The 27,712-nt window shown below is 35.0% G+C and overlaps 1 protein-coding gene across 1 annotated transcript in view; it reads right to left on the bottom strand.

Moving 5' to 3' along the window:
• Positions 1-27,712, bottom strand: part of LOC111056308 (probable E3 ubiquitin-protein ligase HERC1) — a 151,523-nt gene that overhangs the window by 53,881 nt on the left and 69,930 nt on the right. The window contains exons 24-28 of the mRNA XM_039435338.1: positions 22,551-22,750; positions 19,920-20,232; positions 10,858-11,013; positions 7,767-7,958; positions 4,419-4,600 (exon numbers count right to left, since the gene is read on the bottom strand). Coding sequence (XP_039291272.1) covers positions 4,419-4,600; positions 7,767-7,958; positions 10,858-11,013; positions 19,920-20,232; positions 22,551-22,750 — 1,043 coding nt within the window. The remainder of the gene's footprint in view (positions 1-4,418; positions 4,601-7,766; positions 7,959-10,857; positions 11,014-19,919; positions 20,233-22,550; positions 22,751-27,712) is intronic.

Here is a 27,712-nt window from a genome sequence, read left to right as displayed (position 1 = left end):
TAACAATCAGAGTTTATCAGAGATTGACATTGGTGTAATAACCGAAACCGGTCTTTCTAATTATCAATAAATCAGTGGTTTTTTTGACAATTTCTTAGTCTTTTTCATTCAATATGAATAATTACCGTACCACAATATCAACTTCACAACTACACAAAAAGTTTCAACCTTCAATTGATCATAAATAAATAACGAATGTAAATGAAAGAATGAGCTCATTCTGGGAACAAGGTTGATTGTTCCAAGCGGTAAATTGCTCCAAGCATTAAAATGTTCGGCTTCCCGAGGAAAACATTTTGACAGTAAAGCTGAGTTTTGGTTTGTGCGTAGATGCTGTCGTCTACCTCGACAGAATGAGTATTTATTTATTTTATTCACAATCACAAATCATAATTAAAATATCATTGATTGATTGAGTACTTTATTTATGTAGATTACAATATATACTGGCTTATACACTTATATACAATAGCTTACAATACAGCAAAATTATAGATGAATTACATAATATAGACTAAGAAAATAATTATTGAACTGTATATGATATGAAAAAGTAATTTGTAATATAATAACTATAGATAATAATTATATTGTTATGCATCTACATAAAATGGCGGAGCTTTGGACATATCAATGTCAATTCTTCGGAAAGAATATTAAAAATATCGTCCCCACTAACTCTCTACCAAAATGATTGGGAGAAGACAACAGGCATAGCCCAAGACTGTTTTCTCCCGAATTTTTACAAATAAAAGTTTCAAAAAAGAATGAGGTTAGATTTCACTTTTAACTTCAAAAAGTCCAATTTACACTTCAAAACTAATGACTAAACTAAAAATTTTTAATTTTGATATTTTAAAACTAATTAACATCGAAAATATTCCACTCGAATCTCTACAAATTGGAAATGTTTGAGTAATTTTACAAAATTTTGAGCCAGAAAAGAAACACTTCACTATATTAGCACAGTATCTCAGATTGGCTAGATTCCAATTTGTCTAAACAACCTAAAAGATTATGTGAAATTATGTTTTAATGGGGGAGGATGAGTTTATACTTCTGAATGGCAAATTAATAAAAACAATATAAAAAAAATCTGGTGTGGTGCACTCACACAACTTTCCTTGCCGTTATGAAAATTGATCACCTGACGCTAGTGTTCACGCGCATGTCAGGTCTACTATCCAAATATCTGGGCCAGCTGCTGACAGGACAATAACGCTGGAGACACATGAAGTCTGCTATCTCTTGATAGTGAATGATTTAATAGATCGAATCAACAGTTTTCAATTGAATAATCACATTAACTCTTTATTTTCAATTTTGGATGAAAATGTTACTAAACGTTGATTGTAGAGATTTTCATGCTCATTCATGATAATTGGGAATCTGAAACCCAACTTGAATAGATGGGGCGGAGCTTCTGAAATTTTTTTCAGATATGGGACTTGTGGCAGTTGATAGAGCTTATCAATTACTATTTTTGGTATAAATTTGATCAAAATCGTTGAAGCCGTTTTCGAGAAAAACCCTGTTTTTGACAACATTTTTACCATTTTAGCCGCCATCTTTAATTGCATTTAATCGAAATTGTTCGTGTCGGATCCTTATATTGTAAGGACCTTAAGTTCCAAATTCCAAGTCATTCCTTTAATTGGGAGATGATATATCGTGTACACAGACGGATATACACTCATACACACACACACCACACACACACACACACACACACACACACACACACACACACACACACATACAGACCAATACCCAAAGACCAGTTTTTTGGACTCAGGGGACCATGAAACGTATAGAAATTTAGAAATTGGGGTACCTCAATTTTTTTCGGAAAGCAATACTTTCCTCACCTATGTTAATAGGACAAGGAAAGTGAAAATCAGACTATAGAATTATTCATCATAAATCAGCTGACAAGTGATTACACAGATGTGTGGAGAAGCCAGTCTATTACTGTATTTGTATAAGGTATATAGTTTCAATCAAAGACCTTGATGAGGTATGCATCTTTAAGCTGGGTTTACACCAAAGTTATTAACAAATAATGTTAATAACTTAATCCTTATAGATTCTATTAGATTGAACGCAAGTTGACAAACACACATGTTCATCATGTGTATGATAAGTTATGTTCAATCTAATATAATTTATAAGGATTGAGTTATTAACATTTTGTTAATAACTTTAGTTTAATCGCAGCTTTAAGGTATTTGGTTTCAATATTTTGTTTTGCAGTCATGGTATTATTATGCGTGTCCATCAGTATCAATATTCTCACATTCGAAAAAACTAATTTAATAGGTGATTAAAAATAATTATATAAACTTAATAATGCTGAAGAATTTATAATATTTTTTTGATTGAAAAAATAAATTTTCATTACCGGTAGATGGAAAGATTATCACGGAACTGGATGAATATTATATAAATTCTGGAATAGAAATATATTCTATTCATTGTTTAAATTAACATAAATATTAATATATAAATATTAATAAATTATGGAATACAAATTCAAACGTGAACTGATTTCGTTAACATTTAAAACAGTTGACATCAGGTACTTGTGGATAAGAATACTGCGTGAGGTCTACTGTTCACAGAACTACTAGTATATAAGATTAGATACAGTCAATTATCTGCTATGGTATTGTATTCCTGGGGAAGTTGTGGGAGTTCAATTTTGCAACCTCTCATAATTCTTTATAAAAGAATAATAAAAATATGTTTAATGAGACCCATAAGATATCCAAACGAAGTATTGTATAGAGAATTTGGCGTTTTTAGTGTTGATACCCTATTTGAAATAAATCTTTTGAAGTTTGTGTATTTAAGACGTTCAGAGTTTCCAGTTATGGATGAACATGTATATTCCACTCGTCGAAATCTTGCTAATAAATAAAAAGAACCCTTCACAAGAAGTAGAGTGGCCTCCTTACATGCTTTTGCTAAGGGACCACGACTTTTCAATAAACTGCAATCAGATATATCAGTTGCATCCAGTTATAATTTGTTTAAGAATAGACTTAATCGCTTCTATGAAGAAAAACGTTTAATAGAGGTGTGATATTATTTGAAATGTTTTTTTTTTTGCTGTCTTCATTCAAATCTAGGCTTGTTTTTTTCACTTATTTTTTTTTCTGGGTAATTTATTGTTAAAGATTCATAATCCCATCTTGTGAAAAGCACACTGATTATTGTATAGAATTTACTTTATTGTTTGATACCTCAAAATTGTTATTGTATTATAATTAAGTTGACTCAACTAGAGAGCGAGACATCCCTCAACACAGGTTTAGCCTAAAGACGGATGCACTGTGGTTTTTTCTGTTACATGCTTAATATTATTGTCTATGTTCAATCATTATGCTTAAGGTGTGTATTTGTGTTACCAATTGTAAAAATGCAGTGAAATAAACGAATTACGAATTATAAAAATTATATTATAATAAACACAAATAACGAAAAGTTATTGGATCAGCTGTTCTAGCACACATGGAATTTGGACAATATGAATGTTTTCAGACAACAATGCTTGTCGTCATCGACTACGGAAGTTTACGCACAAATGAAAACATACATTTAATGTTCCAAAATCCAGTAAATTATTCCTGCCTTGCAACCTAACAGCGGAACATTCATAATGTGCCACAATCGCAGAGCTGTCATTGGTCGATATAGTGAGGTCCACGTTATAATGGCAGTAGATAAAGATAGGAGAATAGCGATGCCGATTCTCTGCATTGATTAATTATATTTCTACACTGTCAAAAACATAATTGGCATCGTTGTGGACCTAGAAAAGGATAGTACCACCGGCTTTGTCGAATGATAGACAAGGATAGCAAAACCAAAGTTGATCAAATACTGTCATTATAACATGGACCTCACTATATGATGAACCATCCTTAAGCTGATAGCATAGAGAAACAATAGCGTAAGTAGATATCCCATGGCAAAGTGCGTTTATGTCGCAACTTTTACTGTTATCTCAAGCCGATAACCAACGTAGTTCTTTCCCGTGAAGCTGTGTGACACTGGTAGTCTCTCATATTGTGCCGTTCATACACTCTTACCCGGTCAAAACAGTAAAAATCAACAATAATCGCCAGTAATCGGCTTGGGATAACAGTAAAAGTTGCGACATAAACGTCCTATACCATGGGATATCTACTTACGCTATTGTTTCTCTATGCTGATAGCTTATTCGTCTAACATAGCAAAGCCACAGAAAACATAACCAACAAAATTATTTTTGATAACCATTCGTTAAATGATTTCTTATTCATAGAATATTTGAGAGTGATGAAAGTGAAAGAAGTGCGCATCTGGGAGCGTTGTGGAGCTGGAAAGAGATAGCGCTATCTGCTTTGTGTAATGACAGACAAGGATGTGAATACCTGGATGACGTCCTCGCCATGCAGAGCCTCTATCTGTCTGGGCCTGCGTTGTCGGTCAGTGTTGCCATGTCCCAGCTTGCCGTAGTCGCCGTCTCCCCACGAGAACACCTCTCCGCTCTCGGCCAGTGCCAAGCTGTGACCATCCGAGCCACAAGACGTCGCCACTTCCACGATCACAAACCCTGACACACAAAACCAAATCAATCAATCAATATTTATTTAGCATGCATAAATAGTTTTTTCCTACAGTTACGTTGAAAAGTGGCCATTGCTGCACTGATTACAGACCGCAAAGAATCACTTTTCCGCTCTAGTGCGGGAAAAATTTTTCTGCACTCCAGATTTGCAACATGGCAACGCAAAATACTTAGTAGGTTATATGGAGCAACAGTGCAGCAAAATCAAAATGAAGTTGGTAACAGTGACTGCTGTGGCTGCTATAGTGAGCAGAGGTGCAACCAAGCACAACGCGCTAATTATTATTCATTATATATTATAACCAACGACAACGAGGACTTTAGGATTTTAGCATTAAGGTTTTTATCAATAATAAAATTACACAGAAAAACATTTGATGCATTTCAGGCAATAATTACCCATAATTACCCATTTTTCATATTCAATGGTATCTGTAGGAAAAACTTAATGTGAAATACGTGCGCAAAGTTCCTCTGCTGCACTCAAGAAACCATTCCGCCCTCGCCTACGGCTCGGGCGTAAACGTTTCTTTCGGTGCAGCAAACTGTCACTTTGCGCACTAGTTGCACAAATAACTATTTCCTCCAGCTACTGTCTAAAGAACTTACTTCACTCCCTGGAACATAATACTATAGTGAGGTTAACGTTATAATGACAGTATTTGATCAACTTTGGTTTTGCTATCCTTGTCTATCATTCGACAAAGCCGGTGGTACTATCCTTTTCTAGAACCACAACAGTGCCAATAATGTTTTTGACAGTGTAGAAATATGATTAATTAATGCAGAGAATCGGCATCGCTATTCTTCTATCTTTATTCACTGTCTTTATAATGTGGACCTTACTATAGAGTGTCACTTTTTCGCTCTCGGTACTATAAAACAGAAAAACTCCCTAGGGAGGAAAAGTAACACCATTTAAATAACATGGGAAGCATCTCTATTTTAAAACCTACATTTGAAATAGGTTAGAAGGTTTAAGCTCAGATGAGGAAGCTAATTTTTTATTCTATTGATCAGTATGGTTTACAATGTTAAACAAATATAAGAATTAAACAAAAATAAAACAGCAGAGCTCTGCATGAATAGAAACGTAAATATAAACTATAAATATAATGCCTACAATATGAATAGGCCTAGTGAATATGATCAGATCCAGTACAAGAGAATATCAAGTTAAAATTTGAACAATAATGAGAGAGATATTATTATAATAATAACTATAACGTACACATAATTCAAGAAACGTCAAGTTAAATAAATGACAGCATGCTTACATTATTGGAATTTTTCAATATTTGCTGGCTGAAGTTTAAATTTTTTTTTCAAAATTCAATCACTTTTCGTAAAAATTCTTTTTTTTTTTTGTTAGAGCTACACTTGAGAAGAAGGGTCAGTGAGAAGAGAGAGTGAGAGAAGTGAGAAGAAGGATCAATGATAGATTTAAAGTCATCAAATCGGAACTAAGAAGGGTGACTCAAGGTGTTCCTCAAGGGTCTATTTTAGGCCCTATCCTCTTCATCATTTACTTGAAGGATCTTCCTTTAGTTTTGTTACCGCGGAACTCACATGTGCAGCTGTGTATATATGCTGACGATACCACACTGTATGTGGCTGGTGATTCAGGGGAGCGCGCTAATATAGCTCTGCTTCAGATTTTCGGATTCTTCAAGGATCATTGTCTAAGACTGAATACAATTAAATGTGAGGCCATAAAGTTCTCAGCTGGAATTCGAGAGTGAGGAGACTGACTTCGCCGTTGATGGTCAATTGATTCAGGAATCCTCAAAGTCAAAGTTCCTGGGATTGACAATAGACCAACGATTGTCTTGGAATTTCCACGTGGATGGTGTATTGAAGAAGATGAACTCTGGCCTCTATTCACTCAGGGTATTGTCTAACTACTGCCAGACAACACTGAGAACCATCTACTTCGCCAACATTCATTCTCACCTGTCTTTTGGAATAGGTCTCTATGGAGAAACATCTCTTGGAAACTTGAAAAAATTATTTATATTACAGAAAAAAGCAGTTAGAACAATCTAAAGCTGCGTACACATATACGCGCTTCCAACCCGCACCGAGCACGCTCCGCCCTCGTACCGCCCTCGTTCCTCCATCGAACCACAGTCGCTCCGCCCACGCACCCATCATGAACGTTACGGAAGATGTTAGATCTTCTCGCGTTCCCCGGTCGAACCACTGTTGCTCCCCAGTCGATCATCAATCGCTCTGCTGGAGTGTCGTTCGGTTGCGGAGCAGACGAAAGTCTGTACGCACCTTTAAGGTTAGGTTTCAGAGAATCTGTACGAGAGAAATTTAAAAGCCTCAACATCTTGACCGTCTATGGTCTCTATACTCTGACTCTAAAATTAAAAAATGAAGGATCTGTCAATCATCAATATCATACCCGCTCAAGAAGAACGTATGCACTTCAACAACACAGGAGGCAATTCTTTGGAAAACGCCACTCCTACATGGGAGCCTACATGGCAATCGGTTGCCAATCAATATCAGAGAGAGGGATGGTGCAGATTTTAAGAAAGAATTTCATTTTTATTTATTTATTTATTTATCTATTGTACAAAATACTACAATCATAATATAATTATGACATTGAAGGAAAAACTAGGCTGAGCCTGTACTATTTCTCTCCACAAATTTTGATAAAAAGTTAATGTTGTCCAAAGGTTGAGGTTATGATATCACACACTGCTTCGTCACTTGATTTTTGATCCAGGAATAATAATTTGAAGATTTTGAATTTTGAAGGTTGACATTATTCTTCAAATAAATCACAGAATGTATCACAATGAATAAAAAAATTAAGAAATATTTTACTTATTTTATAAATTTGAATACAAAATCACAAACCTACCCACTCTTAGTAAGTTACAGCTGTTACATTGAAAAAATATTCAATTTCAATCAGCCCAAATTGTATACAAGACTTCCTCAACTGATTATTGTGAATTATTATTTATATTGTGAAACTATTTATATTGTATGAATGCAATGATGAATGAAGAACTATTTGATTGATTGAATAGGAAGAAATCTAACTACACTTTTTTAAATTGTTTAATTACGACAATACTTTTTTATACAATTATTACAATTACTTACTTTTCTATATAATTTGGATGAGTACCTTGTAGGGTTGAGATGATGCTTAGGGAGTTGAGGTCGTCACTGTGACCCTGGCCGAGACGCCCGTAGTTGCCTTCGCCGCACGACAGGACGGTTCCGTTCGCTTGCACGACGAACGTGCAGTTCTGGCCGCACACGATCTGCTGCGCCGTCGCAAACGACTCCACCAGTGTCGGCTGCGAACAACCGTTGCCTGCCAACAACATACGGCGTTCAATTATTGGACAAAACATTCTGATGCATGGCTCAGAAACATGGAAAATGTATTCAATTCAATTCATTTTATTCAAAAACTTTATACATTATATAGTATGTAAAAACAAAGTAAACTTTATACATTATATAGTATGTAAAAACAAAGTAAAGACGATACATTAGTTTGTAACATTAATATGAAAAATATGGAGTGGTACACTCACACAACTTTCCTTGCTCATATTTGAAACTACGATCAGACTTCTGTATAATATGTGTATATATAATTGTTTTCAAAGTACTTTTTCTTTGTGTGAATTGTGAAATTCGATGATTTTTTTAGTCGTCATTTTTTAAAGTCGTCAAAACAGCTGTTCTACAGATGAAATATCTCGACTATGTGTTCTTTTTATGAACTGCGCTACCTACCTACCTACCTACCTGCACGAGAAGGAGGTTACTAAGTCCATTTTTCAAGGATGGGGTGGAGACTCATGCCAGTTGATAGAGCTGATAAATAACTATACAGGGTATGGATTTGAAAAAAATCGGTCAAGTTATTTTTGAGAAAATCGTGAAAAACATGTTTTTTTAGTAATTATCCGCCATTTTTCTCAAGAATATTACGGAGATCCTGCAATTTTCACAGGAGAAAAACTCATGTCATTTGACAGGGCTTATTAATAGCTTCCATGGTATAAATTTGAAGAAAATCGTTGAAGCCGTTTTCGAGAAAACCGTGAAAAACATGGTTTTTTAGTCATTATCCGCCATTTTTCTCAAGAATATTACGGAGCTCCTGAAATTTTCCCAGAAATGAGACTCATGCCAGTTGATAGGGCTTATATATAGCTATTCATGGTATAAATTTGAAGGAAATCGTTAGAGCCGTTTTCGAGAAAACCGTAAAAAACATGGATTTTTAGTCATTATCCGCCATTTTTCTCAAGAATATTACGGAGCTCCTGAAATTTTCCCAGAAATGAGACTCATGTGCTGAGTCTAGGGCTTATAAATAGCTATCCATGATATAAATTTGAAGAAAATCGTTAGAGCCCTTTTCGAGAAAAACGTGAAAAACATGGATTTTTAGTAATTATCCGCCATTTTTTCCGCCATCTTGAATTGAATTTTATTGAATTTCTTATTGTCGGATCCTCATGGTATAAGGACCTTAAGTTTAAAATTTCAAGTCAATCGGTTAATTAGGAATGGAGTTATCGTGTTCACAGACATACACACATACACACACACACACACACACACACACATACACACACACACATACACACACACACATACACACACACACACAGACCAACACCCAAAAATAATGTTTTTGGTCTCAGGGGACCTTGAAACATATAGAAAACATGAAATTAGGGTACCTTAATTTTTTTTTGGAAAGCAATACTTTCCTTACCTATGTTAATAGGGCAAGGAAAGTAAAAACAAGTAAAAAGTAAATGAATAACTCCATGCTTGGACGACAAGTCCGTGTGCATGGAGGAGTCTTCTGACAATCGATAAGAAAAATTATAACTATACTTTACTGACACTGGATGCAATAAAAAATCTAGTAACTAAAAACTTAATAAAAGAATAAGAAATTGAAAATTATAAGCAAAAAATAATAGGGTTCAACTAAGTGACGAACGAAAAAAGAAATTATTAAATTAATTAAATCATGTAAATGAAACACACTGATTTAATCATTATGTATTTTTGTACTATCAAGTGTTTTTTTTTAATAAAATAAATAATAATAAATTTATTTCATTAAAAAAATACAACAAGCAATTAAAATATGAAAAGTACAAAATATCTAGAATATAATACAATGAGTTTATAAAAAATATGGAATTCAATTCTATTGGAAATGAACCTACTCAACTATGGGAAACCCATGTACTAGAGTAGGTGTTAGTAGTAATAATAGATTCTGGGTGAGGGTGCAAACTGCAAATACGTTGGGTAAGTGAGCTCACATATTGTTTGAGATTATGTTTTCTATATGATGTCTTCCAGTTGAAATAATGCAGTTCTTAGCGGCAGTTTTGAATCTCCTTGGGTTTTCTATTGACTTGATTTGTGCAGGAAGTAGATTGTAGAATTTTGGTGCTAGGTGGTTGAAGTGTCCTTGATATATTGCCTTCCAATAGTGAGGTCCACTTTATAATGGCAGTGGATAAAGATAGGAGAATAGCGATGCCGATTCTCTGCATTAATTGATTATATTCCTACACTGTCAAAAACATAATTGGCATCGTTGTGGACCTAGAAAAGGGTAGTAGCACCGGCTTTGTCGAATGATAGACAAGGATAGCAAAACTAAAGTTGAAAAAATACTGTCATTATAACGTGGACCTCACTATAGGCACGTTCGTAATAAGAAGGTTTCTGTTTCTTGTGTTATGACTGTGGTTCCTATGTTGAAAGCTTTCCGGGTTTTTGTGTAGTCTGCAAATTATTTCCAAGGAATAGAGCTGTCTTATGTCCATCACACCAAACTCATTGTAGAGCTGGTCTGACGGATAACGAGGTGGCCTTTGCTTGATGATCTTCATTATTTCTTATATTACGTCTGGTTGGCCTCAACGGTGTCAGACAAGTCAAAGTGCTAAATTCACAACATAGTAGGTTTATAATATAAAGATTCAATTGCACTAGGTCTCATCCCTGAGAAAACTCGCTGAAGGACATTAAAAGGACAATTTATTATGATTCATCCTTGGAAAAACATCTGATAATAATTATTTCGTTGATTGATTCATTCACTTGAAGAGGTAGTGGAATTGATCTCGTCAGCTGATTGAATTTAAATTATAATAGAAATTTTCATAACGGCAAGGAAAGTTTTGTGAGTGCGCCACACCAGATTTTTGAGAATGTCTTACCTGCTTCAGCCAGTTGGCCATGATTTCCGTTACCCCACAGGTAAGCCTCGAATTTGCCATTGATCTGCCAGTCATTGGGGAACTGCGTGATCCAGCTGATGATCTGCTTATCAGCATTCAAACTCCATGCCGAGTTGTCCAACGCATCTGATAAATCTACAAATTAAGAAAAAAGTTAATTCGTATTTCATTATTCCTGGACCGAAAATCGAGTGAAGAAGAAGTGTGTGATTTCAAAGCCTTAAGCTGCGTTTACACCAAAGTTATAAACAAAATGTTAATAACTTGATCCTTATAGATTCTATAAGATTGAACGAAACTTGACAAACACATAAGTTCATCATGTGTATGATAAGTTATGTTCAATCTAATTGACCGAGCGAAGTGAGGTCATAAGCTGCGTACACATATTCGCGCTTCCAACCAGCACCGAGCACGCTCCTCGCTCGTACTGCCCTCGTACCACCATCGAACCACAGTCGCACCGCCCACGCACCCATCATGAACGTTATGGAAGATGTTAGATCTTCTCGCGTTCCCCGGTCGAACCACTGTTGCTCCCCGGTCGATCATCAATCGCTCTGCTGGAGTGACGTTCGGTTGCGGAGCAGAGCGAAAGTCTGTACGCACCTTAAGATTCATTCGACGGTTTGGCATTTCTCTTAATGTTTGAATGGTTAAATGTTTATATGTTGCGCATTTACGGCGAAACGCGGTAATAGATTTTTATGAAATTTGACAGGTATGTTCCTTTTTTAATTGCGCGTCGACATATATACAAGGTTTTTGGAAATTTTGCATTTCAAGGATAATATGAAAGGAAAAAGGAGCCTCCTTCATACGCCAATATTAGAGTAAAAATCAGACTATAGAAATTATTCATCATAAATCAACTGACAAGTGATTACACAGATGTGTGGAGAAGCCAGTCTATTACTGTATTTGTATAAGGTCTATAGTTTCAATCAAAGACCTTGAAGAGGTATGCATCTTTAAGCTGGGTTTACACCAAAGTTATTAACGAGATGTTAATAACTTAATCCTTATAGATTCTATTAGTTTGAACGCAAGTTGACAAACACACATGTTCATCATGTGTATGATAAGTTATGTTCAATCTAATATAATCTATAAGGATTGAGTTATTAACATTTTTTAAATAAATTTGGTCTAATCGCAGCTTTAAGGTCTTTGGTTTCAATATTTTGTTTTGCAGTCATGGTATTATTATGCGTGACCATCAGTATCGATATTCTCACATTCAAAAAAAATAATTTAATAGGTGATAAAAAATAATCAAATGAACTAAATAATGCTGAAGAAATTATAATATTTTTGATTGAAAAAAATTAATTTTCATTAGATGGAAAGATTATTACGGAACTGGATGAAAATTATATAAATTCTGGAATAGAAAAACACCATATTCTATTCATTATTTAAATTAACATAAATATTAATAAATTATGAAATACAAATTCAAACGTGAACTGATTTTGTTAACATTAAAAACAGTTGACATCAGGTACTTGTGGATGAGAATACTGCGTGAGGTCTACTGTTCACAGAACTACTAGTCCTTATAGTTCCAAACCTTATTAAGTTGACAAAAACATAAGCTCATCATTTGTATGATAAGTTATGTTCAATCTAACAGAATCTATAAATACTAGTAGTTCTGTGAACAGTAGACCTCACGCAGTATTCTCATCCACAAGTACCTGATTGAAATTATAGACCTTATGGAAATACAGCAATAGACTGGCTTCTCCACACATCTGTGTAATCACTTGTCAGCTGATTTTCGATGAATAATTCTATAGTCTGATTTTTATTACTCTAATATTGTCGTATGAAGGAGGCTCCTTTTTCCTTTTATATTAACCTTGAAATGCAAAATTTCCAAAAACCTTGTATATACGTCGACGCGCAATTAAAAAAGGAACATACCTGTCAAATTTCATGAAAATCTATTACAGTGTTTCGCCGTAAATGCGCAACATATAAACATTTAATCATTAAAACTTTAAGAGAAATGCCAAACCGTCGACTTGAATCTTAGTCTTCACTTCGCTCGGTAAATTAAGTTATTAACATTTTGTTAATAACTTTGGTGTAAACGCAGCTTTATAATACTTTGGACAGAATTAACATTTTATCAAAATTAAAATGTTATCAAAATTTTTGGAGACAAATATAGTATACAGACTTTGCCTAGTTTTTCCTCTATGGTCATAATAATATGATTATAGTGTTTTGTACAATAAATGAATAAATAATAAATGGTTTTTTGGTGGGAATTCCTTGAAGGAAGGTTCCACCTCGCCTGAATATATTAGTTTAAGCTCTCAATGGGCCTTACGACTGTCATACTTCAGCCGGGACCAACAGTTTAATAAAACGGAAGTGACCTTTCAAAAACTTTTAGAGCCGGTTTTCGAGATAAGTTCTAGACTTGAAACAGCTGGAGTCAGAAAATTTGCTTTCCGAAACGGGGCGTAGTCGCTGTCATCATCACCTATAAATTAAATTTCGAAAAGCTAGAAAATTGAATAAAGAGAAAATAGCGTAAAGTTTCAGCTATTCTGAATTATCTAGGATTGTTTAATTTCGTCAAGGAAAAACGTTTCTAATTATACAGAGTGTTTCAGATGTAGTGATGTAGTGTAGTAGTAGTTGTGTAATTGTTTATTTGTATTATTTGTGTTGTTTGTGTAATGTGTTATTTATTTATGCTATGTTGTAATTTTTCAGCTACTGACGTTGTTATATCATTGTTCAATGTTTTCGGCAATAAAGATTTTGAATTTGATTTTGAGTGTCGAACATTTTGGGGTATTGTTCCTGGATGATAGGAGACTACAAATGTCGTATTTCAAGTGGTTATCCTTATAGCTGCCATTTTGTTTTTTCACTTGGGAATTTTTATCTCAAGAACGAAATGTTGTATTGATCTGAAATTTGGCATGAATATTTATGCTATAAAGATTTTTTTTTTAAATGTTCGATGTGAATTTTCAAAATGGCGGCCATTTTAAATTTTTGATTGCAAATTTCACGAAAATCGTTCACTTTACAAAAAAATTACATGAGACAAAAAAGGTAGCAAATTTTATCAAGATTTCAAGTATACCTTATTATTTAAGACTGATCAAAGAATAACAGAGAAAGAAATTCTTTTCGTACTGCATGCATGACCACTTGTCACAATTATTTTAAACATCAATATCGAGTTTTAAATTCCAATAATTGTATTTAGGATGAAGCGTTAAAACTCGGTATGGCTCCATATGATTTTATGGCTCCAGCTGATTTTACAATGGTTTTCAGATGATCTTGTTTGTTCATAGTCATGCATGCAGTACGAAATAGTTATTTGTGCAACTAGTGCGCAAAGTGACAGTTTGCTGCACCGAAAGAAACGTTTACGCCCGAGCCGTAGGCGAGGGCGGAATGGTTTCTTGAGTGCAGCAGAGGAACTTTGCGCACGTATTTCACATTAAGTTTTTCCTACAGTTACCATTGAATATGAAAAGTGGGTAATTATGGGTAAAATTGCCTGAAATGCATCAAATGTTTTTCTGTGTAATTTTATTATTGATAAAAACCTTAATCCTAAAATCCTAAAGTCCTCGTTGTCGTTGGTTATAATATATAATGAATAATAATTAGCGCGTTGTGCTTGGTTGCACCTCTGCTCACTATAGCAGCCACAGCAGTCACTGTTACCAACTTCATTTTGATTTTGCTGCACTGTTGCTCCATATAACCTACTAAGTATTTTGCGTTGCCATGTTGCAAATCTGGAGTGCAGAAAAATTTTTCCCGCACTAGAGCGGAAAAGTGATTCTTTGCGTTCTGTAATCAGTGCAGCAATGGCCACTTTTCAACGTAACTGTAGGAAAAAAAATGATTTCTCTGTTATCCCAGCCAGAGTTATCCACCTGTTCTTATTCAGCTTGATGATATCTCAGAAGTAGGCTATTATTGAAAATAGTGAAACTATTATCTATATGAATAAAAATCTAGCCTCAAATTTCGACATTCAATAACGTTTTTATGTGTGCACCGAATTTTGATGATTTTTGTTTAGTTGTGTTTGTTATGTTCAGGAGCAGGCTTATGGCCTATCAGATTTATGATCAGACTTCAGGACTCTTTCCTTCGGTCCTTCAAAGTTTACATGTAATCCTTATGGAAGAAGATTTGTGAGCTGGTGTAACAAATAAATGGGAATGATGGGCGATCGACGCCTTCACCATATGTAACAAATAAAAGAATAAAGAGAAATGACCAGTCTAACGAAAAGATTATAAGTGTTTTGTTATGTGTTATTTCATCATCTATTTATGTTCTTCACATTAATGTGATTTATTCAAATAATCAATTCGTTAGTAGGCCTACTGATCGATTGTATTCTTCTTAGTGGTTAGTGCCTCTACTCGATGTTTGGTAAAGCACACTACCAAAAATTATAGGATCTTTAAATTTGTGGATAATTGAATGAATTAATCCCCAGATTCCTCCAAATCGTATGGGTTTCGATCAATTCATTCAATTACCTCACAGGAACAGGAATGCCTCCACCAGTGTCTTTTTTTTTATATAAAGAAAAAAAACACAAATACTTGGAAATTTTGATAATAAAAATTTTGACTCACACAAGGTGTTTGAATTTTTGAAATAGGATGAAAATAGAAGAAGTAAGAATTGGAAAAGTAATTTAGTTTTTATTGACACAAAGTTCTTATCAATTTTGAACAATATTTAAAAAGATACAAAAGGTTGAAAAATCGGTAATACGGATGATTAAACAAACAAATCTTATTTTAAACAATTACGCCCTTTCTTATGAAACCGTTGGCTTATATTTAATTATCTAAAATGAAATTGATTTTATTTAAGAATTTAAATTTATTAAAAAAAATATGTTGAGGAAAACGTTCTATTATTGTTGTTATTATTATTATTATTATTATTATTATTATTATTATTATTATTATATTATTATTATTATTATTTGAGATATTACTGTTTAAAAGGATGACAATGAATTTTGAAAGAAAATTAAAGAAAAAGAAACTTACAGAAAATATGGAACTGACTCTCCTGGGTAAACCTGGACTCGTGGTCGATACCGCAGTTGAACGAGAAGCGAGTCGTCTTTTTTAGGAATGAAAATTTTGTCAGCGCAACTGCTGAGTTTGTATTAAGTTCTTAGCCAATGGCGTGGAAGCTTTGCTAAGACATTTTTATTGAATAGAACGTTTTCCTCTCTTGCTCTGCAGTTTAAGATGAAAATGAATTTGTTTAAATTATACTATATTTTATAACATTTAAAATAATTGAAAGTACTGTATTTTATTAAAAAAAAATTATAATTAAATTATTTTTGAGACACGGTTCTGTCACTATCGTGACACTGGCCACACACAGAAATAAAAATCAGCTGTTATAATCATTGCGTCATCTAACAGCCGTCGGTAGATCTGTTTTTCTATTTTCTTTCTACTGATTCACAAAATTTCAATTCTAATAATAATGCCGCGGTGCGAACGAGTCGAAACTAGGTCGTAGAACTCGAAATGCTGTAAATTTAGAATATGCACGGGAAAATCAGCAGCAAGGAGATATACCATTCAATTTCTCAGCAAGCTGCATTCAACTATATTTAAAAATATATAAACTGCTGCACAACTAACTAAGCACATAGGAAGTCCATATTGAGATATAAATGTAAATATTGATTGTTGGATAATTTTCATAAAAATATAGTGCATCAGATTAAGCTAAGGCTAAGCACACCTGAGGAGGCGCGGCTTGGTGATACAAAGAGTTGATCTAAAGGTGCGTACAGATTTACGCGCCGCGAACATGAGCAATCCACTTTTAATCAGCTGATTCCAAGCTTTTAATATCTGTATCTAACCGTTTCTGTAAAAATACAGATATAATCAGCTGATTAAAAGTGAATTGCTCATGTTCGTGGAGCGTATATCTGTACGCACCTTTATGGAGATTGCCTTATCACACCGGTCCACACCATGTCCGATTCAGTGTGACAAATAAACAAGAAGCACCTGGATGCAAAATGCCGCATCGCGCCTCCTCAGGTGTGCATCCAGCTAAAGTTTGTCATGAGATGCATTAACTATTTGGTGGTACGAAGTTCGCCGGGCCAGCTAGCAATCTATATATATAAAAGCGAAATGGCACTCACTCACTGACTGACTCACTCACTCACTCACTCACTCACTCGCATAACTAAAAATCTACCGGACCAAAAACGTTCAAATTTGGTAGGTATATTCAGTTGGCCCTTTAGAGGGGCACTAAGAAATCTTTTTGCAATATTTCAACTCTAAGTGTTGTTTTTAAGGGTTTAAAGTTCGTCTTTTAGCATGTATATTCTTCTTCTCCCAATCTCTTAATTATAATTGGAATTTCCATATCATATGTTACTATAGAATTATAATTTAGATAGAGTACCTCTTCGAAATAGTTGTTAACTGGCAACTAAATTAATAATTTTGTCAGGTTGGCATTAAGTTGAGTTGACTTTGTTAGGTTGGCACCAAGTTGAAGATTTAAATGCATTTATCGCGGAAAAATTGATTAAGCACTGCTACTTCAATCCTGGGAATATTATATTACTAGCAGTCAGGCTCGCTTCACTCGCCATATCCGTTTAGCCAGCCGTTTAGTCTGGACCCCCGACTGGATTGTCCTAATATATGATAAAAATGCCCAAATGAAAAATGCAGGCGAGCGAAGCGAGCCTGCTGATCTCATTCTTGGATGATCCAAGACGGATGATCCAAGGCTAGACGGATATGGCGAGCAAAGCGAGCCTGACGGCTAGTCTCATAATATTCATCATGAACAAAAATAAAAGATGGAAGATTGAGGGTGGATTTCACTATAATCACGTTAACGCTTTGTCAAGTAATCTCCAGTTTACACTAACTGATGATTTTAACGAAAGATTGAGAAATTTGATTTCACCAGCGAAAACATGTCAAAAATAACGCCGCTTCAAGCAGCTTTTACACCAAAGTTGTCAAAAAATTTCATTTTTCTGTCTTTATAGATTCTATTAGATTGAACGGAACTTGACAAACACATATGCACATCATGTGTTTGCTAAGTTATGTTCTTCTCTTCTTTATTCTTCATTCTCTATTGATTCATACAATAAGTATATCATCAAAACGAATCACCTAATAGTCGAATTTATGTGATACGACGAATAAGAAATACTACGGATGAAAAAACGGCTCTAACTGCTTACTATTCGCTGTTTACTTCGCACCTGCGATATGGGATTGTTGCCTGGGGAGCTGCACCCCAAAACTGTCTTGACCAAATACTTAGAATACAAAAAAAGGCAATAAGAAAAATTTTTCAAACGAATGTAATTGAGCACTGCAGGCCTCTGTTTCTGGAAAACAAAATTTTTACAGTAATATCTATATACATCTTGGAAACTATAATACTAGCAAAAAACTCAAATCCACCTTTAAGAGGCAATCAACATAGCTGCAACACAAGAAATAAGACCAATATGAATATCACTCGGCACCGACTAGATAAATTTCGAAGATCTCCAATTTGCACAGGATCACGATTCTTCAACCTTTTCCCGCTACATCTCAAAACTATTGAGAGCAAAAAATTATTTGTCTCAGAATTGAAAAAAATACTTGATTGTAAGGCCATATTATGCAGTTTCTGAATACACAGAGGAACATACTTTCCAGCACTTGCGAAAATAAACTATTAAGATTTTACAATTAGATTATTTATATTAAAAATAAATAAATATACATTTTTTTATTTATATCAAATTTTGATATTGAGATTAATAATAAAACTTGACAATTCCCCGGTCAATTGACTGTGGCGAAGAACTGAAACTGAACTGAACTGAACTGAAAAATTATAGGGAGAGAAAAATTAATAAGGTAACCATGTGCTATTCTTCTCCCAAATTTAGATAAGGTTACAAATAGTCCGAAATAGGTCAAGGCTGTACAAAGGCTAAAAATAAACTTTCTACTCGTGATATTTTTCTAGGTTTTTCGATTTGTATATTATCAAGCTATCAAAATGAAACAGTTTTCTCAGGAAAATATTTTTTTCCGATCATTACTTCTTGAGATATGAGCGACTGAAGTTTGAATTTATGGACAGAACATTTCAAATTCGGTACGACATAAATCCATGAGATTTAGAGGATGGATTCTTCATGGTATTGTTGATCTAGTAAAACAAAAATGTTCTGAAAATATCAATTTTTGAAAAAGTTATTCAATTTACCAAAAATAACACAACTAAAAGTTATTTTTAGTGAATTGAATAAGTTAACTATCTTAAAAATCTTAGAGAATTGTGTTCTGTTAATCAATGAATGAAATCTGGTGTGGCGTACCCACACAACTTTCCTTGCCGTTATGAAACTTTATCACCTGACGCTAGTGTTCACGCGCATCTCAAGTCTACTATTTAAAGATCAAAGCCAGCTGGTGACAGGACAATAACGATGGAGACACACGAAGTCTGCTATCTCTTCATAGTGAATCATTTAATAGAATCAACAGTTGCCAACAGTTTGAAATTGAAATAATAACATTTTCTCGATTTTTGAGCTTATTTTAAATTTTAGGTGAAATGTTATTGTAGAGATTTTCATGCTTAATCTTTTCCACTTCGAATTTTTTGTTAAAATTGTATCTGAAGCCTGATAATTGGGAATCTAAAATCAAACTTTGCATAGATGGGGCGGAGCTCCTAGAATTTTTATAGATATGTGACTTGTGGCAGTTGACAGAGCTTATCAATGACTATTCTAGTTATAAATTTGATCAAAATCGTTGGAGCCGTTTTCGAGAAAATCGCGAAAAACCCTGTTTTTGACAACATTTTCGCCATTTTAGTCGCCATCTTGAATTGCATTAGATCGAAATCGTTCATGTTGTATCCTTTTATTGTAAGGACCTTAAGTTCCAAATTTCAAGTCACCCTTTGCACAGCCTTAATTTAGGTAGTTGAAGATGTCTGACCAACTTGACGCGCCTCGGCCGTATTGGGCGGCAACAGCGCATAGCAGAGGACGGTATCGACGCGCAGAGCCAGCGCAAGCGCCACGAGGCACTTGAGATGCGCGCTGTGCGTCAGCTGTTCGCCGCGATCAACCGCACGCGCCTCGCGCTCGTGTTGTGCACGCATCACATCCGGCAGGGCGCGCAACAGGCGCTTGAGGCAGGGCGCCGACTGCAGGCCAACCACCGACGCACACAGAAGTGTGTGACGCGCCACGGCCAGCGCACGCTCACTCACACTCACTGCCGAGTCCACGCGCACAACGGTCACGTCCTGCAAACACAACAACATTCAAATCCTATTTAATCCAATCTATATATACAAAATCGAAATGGCACTCACTCACTGACTGACTGACTGACTCACTCACTCGCAGAACTAAAAATCTACCGGACAAATAACGTTCAAATTTGGTAGGTATGTTCAGTTGGCCCTTTAGAGGCGCACCAAGGAATCTTTTGGCGATATTTCAACTCCAAAGGGTGGTTTTTAAGGGTTTAAAGTTCGTCTTTTAGCATGTATATTCTTCTTATTCCAATATCATAGAATTATAATTAAAAAGTCCATACCATATGTTAGTATAGAACTATAATCTAGAGAGAGTAACTTACCTCTTCGAAAAAGTTGTTAACTGGTAACTAAATTAAAAATTTTGTCAGGTTGGCATTAAGATGAGTTGACTTTGTTAGGTTGGCACCAAGTTGAAGATTGAAATGCATATATCCAGGACCTCCTAAATACCTATTTATCCAGTACCTCCTAAATACCTATTTAGGAGGTCCTGATTTATCGCGGAAAAATTGATTGGGCACTGCTACTTCAATCAGAGCTATTCCTGGGAATATTATATTACTAGCCGTCAGGTGCGCTTCGCTCGCCATATCCGTTTAGTCTGGACACCCGACTGGATCGTCCTAGCAATATGATAAAAATGGTCAAATGAAAAATGCAGGCGAGCGAAGCGAGGGTTTATGATGTAAGGTTTATGATGTCATTCTTGGACGACCCTGTCGGTGGTCCAGGGGGCGGAGCCCCCTTGGCTAGACGGATATGGCGAGCGAAGCGAGCCTGAAGGCTAGTTAACAATATTTACAAATCATAGACAGAAAATAAACAAATCAAATCGAATTAATCATTATGTATTTTTTGTACTTTCAAGTGATTTTTTTCAATATACTAGTAGTTCTGTGAACAGTAGACCTCGCGCAGTTATAAAATGAACTTTATTCTGCCTTTGATAATAATCGTTTCAGAATATTATACTAGCAGCAATTTTTCATAGACGCTTCCAGTTTACATTCATTCTATAGTGTGGTCCACGTTATAATGACAGTGGATAAAGATAGAAGAATAGCGATGCCGATTCTCTGCATTAATTAATCATATTTCTACACTGTCAAAAACATAATTGGCATCGTTGTGGACCTAGAAAAGGATAGTACCATCGGCTTTGTCGAATGATAGACAAGGATAGCAGAGCCAAAGTTGATCATATACTGCCATTATAAGGTGGACCTCACTATATATATAAATTTCATAATATAGAAGTAAGAGTTGCTAAATAAAATAAATAACAATATTATTATCTGCGGCCATTGCGGTACTATGATAATAATTTTATAAGAAAATACTGTTCACAGAGAACAAACTTAGAGTCAAAATTTAAAGTTTAAAATTGAATGTCGAATAACAAAACTAAAAAATTCAGAAGCATAGAAACTGTAAAAATATACCAATGCCGTCAAGTTGTCACCCCGACTACTTGTCACCTACTGGACTGGAGGTGCCAACTATAGTGAGGTCCCCGTTATAATGACAGTATTTGATCAACTTTGGTTTTGCTATCCTTGTCTATCATTCGACAAAGCCGGTGTTATTATCCTTTTCTAGGTCCACAACGATGCCAATTATGTTTTTGACAGTGTAGAAATATAATTAATTAATGAAGAGAATCGGCATCGCTATTCTTCTATCTTTATCCACTGCCATTATAACGTGGACCTCACTATAGTCATGACCGTAAACGACAACTTGACACCTCGCACCCTCGCGTCAGAGTGTCCCCCCGACTAAAGTGCGAGATAAATTACTTTTAACACGGCTCTTTCTCGAAGACGGAGAGGTCCGATGCTCTATCCTCCACTAATCACTCCCACTACCTAGCAGCATTCTCCTTCTTTTGTGTCTGAGTGAGAGAGCTTTGTAACGCGACGCGGCAACACTCCCCTCCATCTATTGCTGGCAATGTTCCAAGTAGTGTACTGGTCAGCAGGTATATTGGTTTGTGTATGTTACGGAGATGTTTTCATCACAAGAACGTGAAGTAAAATGACACGGCGCATCCAATTGTGCGCAGGATGTCCGTCTGTGTCTACGCTACAAACTGTGGAGGGAGAAATGGGTTTCTCCTCTTCATGTTAAAAGTAATTTATCTCGCACTTTAGTTGTCACCTCTTTAGAAAGGAGACAAGTAGACAGGGATGGCTCACGTCAACTTGTAACCTAAAAACCGGTTTTAAAAGAGGACAAGTTGTCGGGGTGCCACCTAGTCGCGTTCCCACACCAATCTATGAGCTCGTTTCGAGACTAACCTTGGATCTTGAGAAGCAGACAGCAAGGGTAGCCTTGTCGAGCCACTGGAGGTCGTTGACCCCACCCGGCCACGTGTGAGTGGCCAGTGCGCATGCGTCAAGCAGTGACCACACATTCACTATGCCCTTGGAGGAGCCTGATGCTAGCAGGGTGCCCTCACTGTTCACCGCCAAACACGTAACTGGCGAATACAGGTGTCCTGCCGTGCAACAAAATAATACACTAATCAACTCCATTCCTACATTTTTCCTATCAAATTCAATTATTCTACCACAATTCCATAAATTACAACAGAATATAATAGAATAGAAGTATTTTTTTATGAAAGAAAGATTTTTGTGTGTTCTTAATTTTAAATTAATACACTAATCAACTCCCTTCCTACATTTTTCCATTCATATTCAATTATTCTACCACAATTCCATAAATTACAACAGAATATAATAGAATAGAAGTATTTTTTCAATGAAAGAATGATTTTTGTGTGTTCTGAATTTAAAAATGAGTGTGTAATTGAAGAATGTTAAGTGACACATAACCTACCTACATTTGGACTGTTGTATAAATTAGAATTGGAACTGTTTTGGGCTTATAAGACTGTGGTACTTTTCTGTAAGTTGGGTAATTCTCATTGATTAAATAAATAAATAAATAATATTTATTAATACAAAATACATGAGACAAATCCTATACTATTATACGAGCAATTTCTGTTCATATGTTTAGATGTTTAATATTGGGGACCAAACTTCGCTCTGTAGTAACAGCATAAAAAATTCATTACGAAAGAAGAAATTATAACATTCATACAGAAATGTTCTATCTAATCACAGTAAATTGAGATTAATTCTCAGAGGAATGAAAAAATTTCCCTAACAAAAGCCGGTTAAATTTTAATCCTGATTAACTTCACGTGAACCAAATCAGAGAAGACCATTTCAAAAAGATAGATCTACTGGAATAATCAGGATTGAAAATAACCCGGCTTTTTTGCAACTGGCACTAAGTACCTGATTGAATGATTACAGCTGAAAGTTCAACAGCTGAGTCATAATTTTGACACAGTCCCACACACATGAACTCGCTCACTCACATCCATCATCAACAGACGACGAGATAATTATTATCAGATGTTTTTCCAAGGATGAATAATTGACCGAACGAAGTGAGGTCTAAGATTCAAGTCGACGGTTTGGCATTTCTATTAATGTTTAAATGTTTGAATGTTAAATGTTTATATGTTGCGCATTTACGGTGAAACGCGGTAATAGATTTTCATGAAATTTGACAGGTATGTTCCTTTTTTAATTGCGCGTCGACGTATATACAAGGGTTTTATATTTCAAGGATAATATAAAAGGAAAAAGGAGCCTCCTTCATACGCCAATATTAGAGTAAAACTCAGACTATAGAATTATTCATCATAAATCAGCTGACAAGTGATTACACAGATGTGTGGAGAAGCCAGTCTATTGCTGTATTTCCATAAGGTCTATAGTTTCAATCAGGTACTTGTGGATGAGAATACTGCGTGAGGTCTACTGTTCACAGAACTACTAGTAATTATCCTTTTAATGTCCTTCAGCAAGTTTTTCCAGGGACGAGATCTAGCGCAATCGAATTTTTATATATCAAGCCTACTATGTTCTGAATTTCGTGAGAATCGTTAGAGCCGTTTTCGAGATGCGGTGAAATACAAACATATAATATTATAAACATCTAAACATCTAAACATCCAAACATTTAAATATCTGAACATCTAAACATATAAACAGAAGTTGCTCGTTTAATAGTATAGGATAGAATAGCATATTTATTTAGCCAAAGTACAAAACACATCAGACAAATGTAAATCTACAGATGGAAATAAATTGGAAGTTTCATTTGTTCAAATGCTGATAGCATTCATTATTAGCATTTGAACAAATGCAACTTTATAGTTATTTGTGCAACTAGTGCGCAAAGTGACAGTTTGCTGCACCGAAAGAAACGTTTACGCCCGAGCCGTAGGCGAGTAAGGAATGGTTTCTTGAGTGCAGCAGAGGAACTTTGCGCACGTATTTCACATTAAGTTTTTCCTACAGTTACCATTGAATATGAAAAGTGGGTAATTATGGGTAAAATTGCCTGAAATGCATCAAATGTTTTTCTGTGTAATTTTATTATTGATAAAAACCTTAATCCTAAAATCCTAAAGTCCTCGTTGTCCTTGGTTATAATATATAATGAATAATAATTAGCGCGTTGTGCTTGGTTGCACCTCTGCTCACTATAGCAGCCACAGCAGTCACTGTTACCAACTTCATTTTGATTTTGCTGCACTGTTGCTCCATATAACCTACTAAGTATTTTGCGTTGCCATGTTGCAAATCTGGAGTGCAGAAAAATTTTTCCCGCACTAGAGCGGAAAAGTGATTCTTTGCGTTCTGTAATCAGTGCAGCAATGGCCACTTTCCAACGTAACTGTAGGAAAAATTTATTTCCATCTGTAGACTGGCTGGCCGCTATGGTTTTGTATAAAATGAGCGCTGCTATCCAGAGATTGTTTTCTAATAGTTATTGAAAGTGAATGCCAGGACGCAAGTTTAGTTTTGTTTCTATCATTATTCAAATCCTAGTGTTAAGGCTTTGCAAAGGCTAAAAATAAACTTTCTACTGGTGATATTTTTCAAAGTTTTTCGATTTGTATTTCATCAAGCTATGAGAAAGTTTTCTCAGGAAAACATTTTTTCCGATCATTACTTTTTGATATCTTCTTCTCTAAGTACCGACTCCATTTCGGAGGTTGGCAATCATCATGGCGATTTTTACCTTGTTCACAGCCGCTCTAAACAGGTCATTGGCTGTGCAACCAAACGCTTCCCTCAGGTTTCTCAACCAAGACATTCTCCTGCGTCCCACCGAGCGCTTACCAACTATTTTACCTTGGATTATGAGGTGCAGATTCAAGTCGACGGTTTGGCATTTCTATTAATGTTTAAATGTTAAATGTTTATATGTTGCGCATTTACGGTGAAACGCGGTAATAGATTTTCATGAACAGAATTTGACAGGTATGTTCCTTTTTTAATTGCGCGTCGACGTATATACAAGGTTTTTGAAAATGTTGCATTTCAAGGATAATATAAAAGGAAAAAGGAGCCTCCTTCTTACGCCAATATTAGAGTAAAACTCAGACTATAGAATTATTCATCATAAATCAGCTGACAAGTGATTACACAGATGTGTGGAGAAGCCAGTCTATTGCTGTATTGAATTGAATTGAATTGATTTATTGTTTCACAAAAAAAAGACTTATAAAACATAAGTAAATGTACTAATTTAAAGAAAATTATATCTATGTTTAAACTATTTCACAAAATAATTGAAACTGTACTCACATGGACCTGTCGGTCTGTTGGTGAGTAAGAGTTCGCATACGTATATTGAAATTTAATTTACACAGATAACTTATCTATGATACAGAGAAGTAATATTACTATTATAGATAGCTACCAATATTTAATAGTATTGCACAATACAATATCAAAACTATTCAAATAAAAGATAAAAATACTTATTTAATTTTAATATTCAAGCTCAACTATCAACATTCGCACGGGAAGGGAAACACACACCAACTTATGTATTTCCATAAGGTCTATAGTTTCAATCAGGTACTTGTGGATGAGAATACTGCGTGAGGTCTACTGTTCACAGAACTACTAGTAATTATCCTTTTAATGTCCTTCAGCAAGTTTTTCCAGGGACGAGACCTAGCGCAATCGAATTTTTATATATCAAGCCTACTATGTTCTGAATTTCGTGAGAATCGTTAGAGCCGTTTTCGAGATGCGGTGAAATACAAACATATAATATGAACATCTAAACATCCAAACATTTAAATATCTGAACATCTAAACATATCAACAGAAGTTGCTCGTTTAATAGTATAGGATAGAATAGCATATTTATTTAGCCAAAGTACAAAACACATCAGACAAATGTAAATCTACAGATGGAAATAAATTGGTAGTTCCATTTGTTCAAATGCTGATAGCATTCATTATTAGCATTTATTCATTAGCATTTGAACAAATTTATTTCCATCTGTAGACTGGCTGGCCGCTATGATTTTGTATAAAATGAGCGCTGCTATCCAGAGATTGTTTTTTAATAGTTATTTTTTTTTTAAGATTACGTCCTAAAGACTCCAGTCATGGAGTATAAGACAAGTCATGTTATTACATAATAATGCTAACACTAAGTAGTTCAACCTAGTTTAGGTTTGAAAGGAATTCTTGTACACTATAAAAAGCTTTATCAACTAAATATTTTTTCATTTGTTTTTTGAAAATCTTCAAATCATCATTACTTTTCAAGATTTGAGGTAGCTTGTTATAAAATTTCCTACCAATATAATCTGGTTTTTGTTCAAATAACCTACTATTGTGACCCATTATATGATAATCTGCTCTGTTTCGCGTATTATACTCATGAACATCTGAATTCTGGATCACACCACTCGTTTTCACATGCATTACAACTTCATATACATACAAAGATGGCACAGTTAATAGACCAAGCTTTTTAAATAAAGGCCTACAAGAGTCTAACCTATTCACTTTCTCTATACATCTGAGTGCCTTCTTTTGAATCTTAAACACTCTGTCCATATTTTGTTGAGATGAATTACCCCATACTAAAATAGCATACCTAATATGAGATAGTATAAGTCCATGGTAAGCAGTTAACAGTAGTTTTTTATCATTCAGCCTAGCAAGCTGCCGCAGGACAAATACCCCAGATGATATCTTATTACATATCCTCTCAATGTAAGGATGCCATGTTAATTTCCTGTCCAATAAAATTCCCAAGAATGCTACTTTGTTTTGTTGGCATTTAATGTAAGCCCATATTCCTCACTTGTCCTTATCAAATTGCTTAGCATTCTTTGCAGGTCTTCTATGCTTTCAGCCAGGAGTACAGTGTCATCTGCATAGCGGATGTTGTTGATATGGGTACCACTGATGACAATGCCCGCTGCTTCTTCTTCAAGAGCTTTTGCTATGATATTTTCCGAGTATAAATTGAACAAGAGTCGGGAGAGTACACATCCTTGACGGACTCCACGCTTTATTGCAAGTTCTCGACTAGTTTTTGATTGGACTTGAACTTCTGC

Source organism: Nilaparvata lugens, chromosome 9 (genome assembly GCF_014356525.2).
Source record: "Nilaparvata lugens isolate BPH chromosome 9, ASM1435652v1, whole genome shotgun sequence".
Classification (NCBI taxonomy): domain Eukaryota; kingdom Metazoa; phylum Arthropoda; class Insecta; order Hemiptera; family Delphacidae; genus Nilaparvata; species Nilaparvata lugens.
This window is presented reverse-complemented; position numbering and strand designations above follow the sequence as displayed.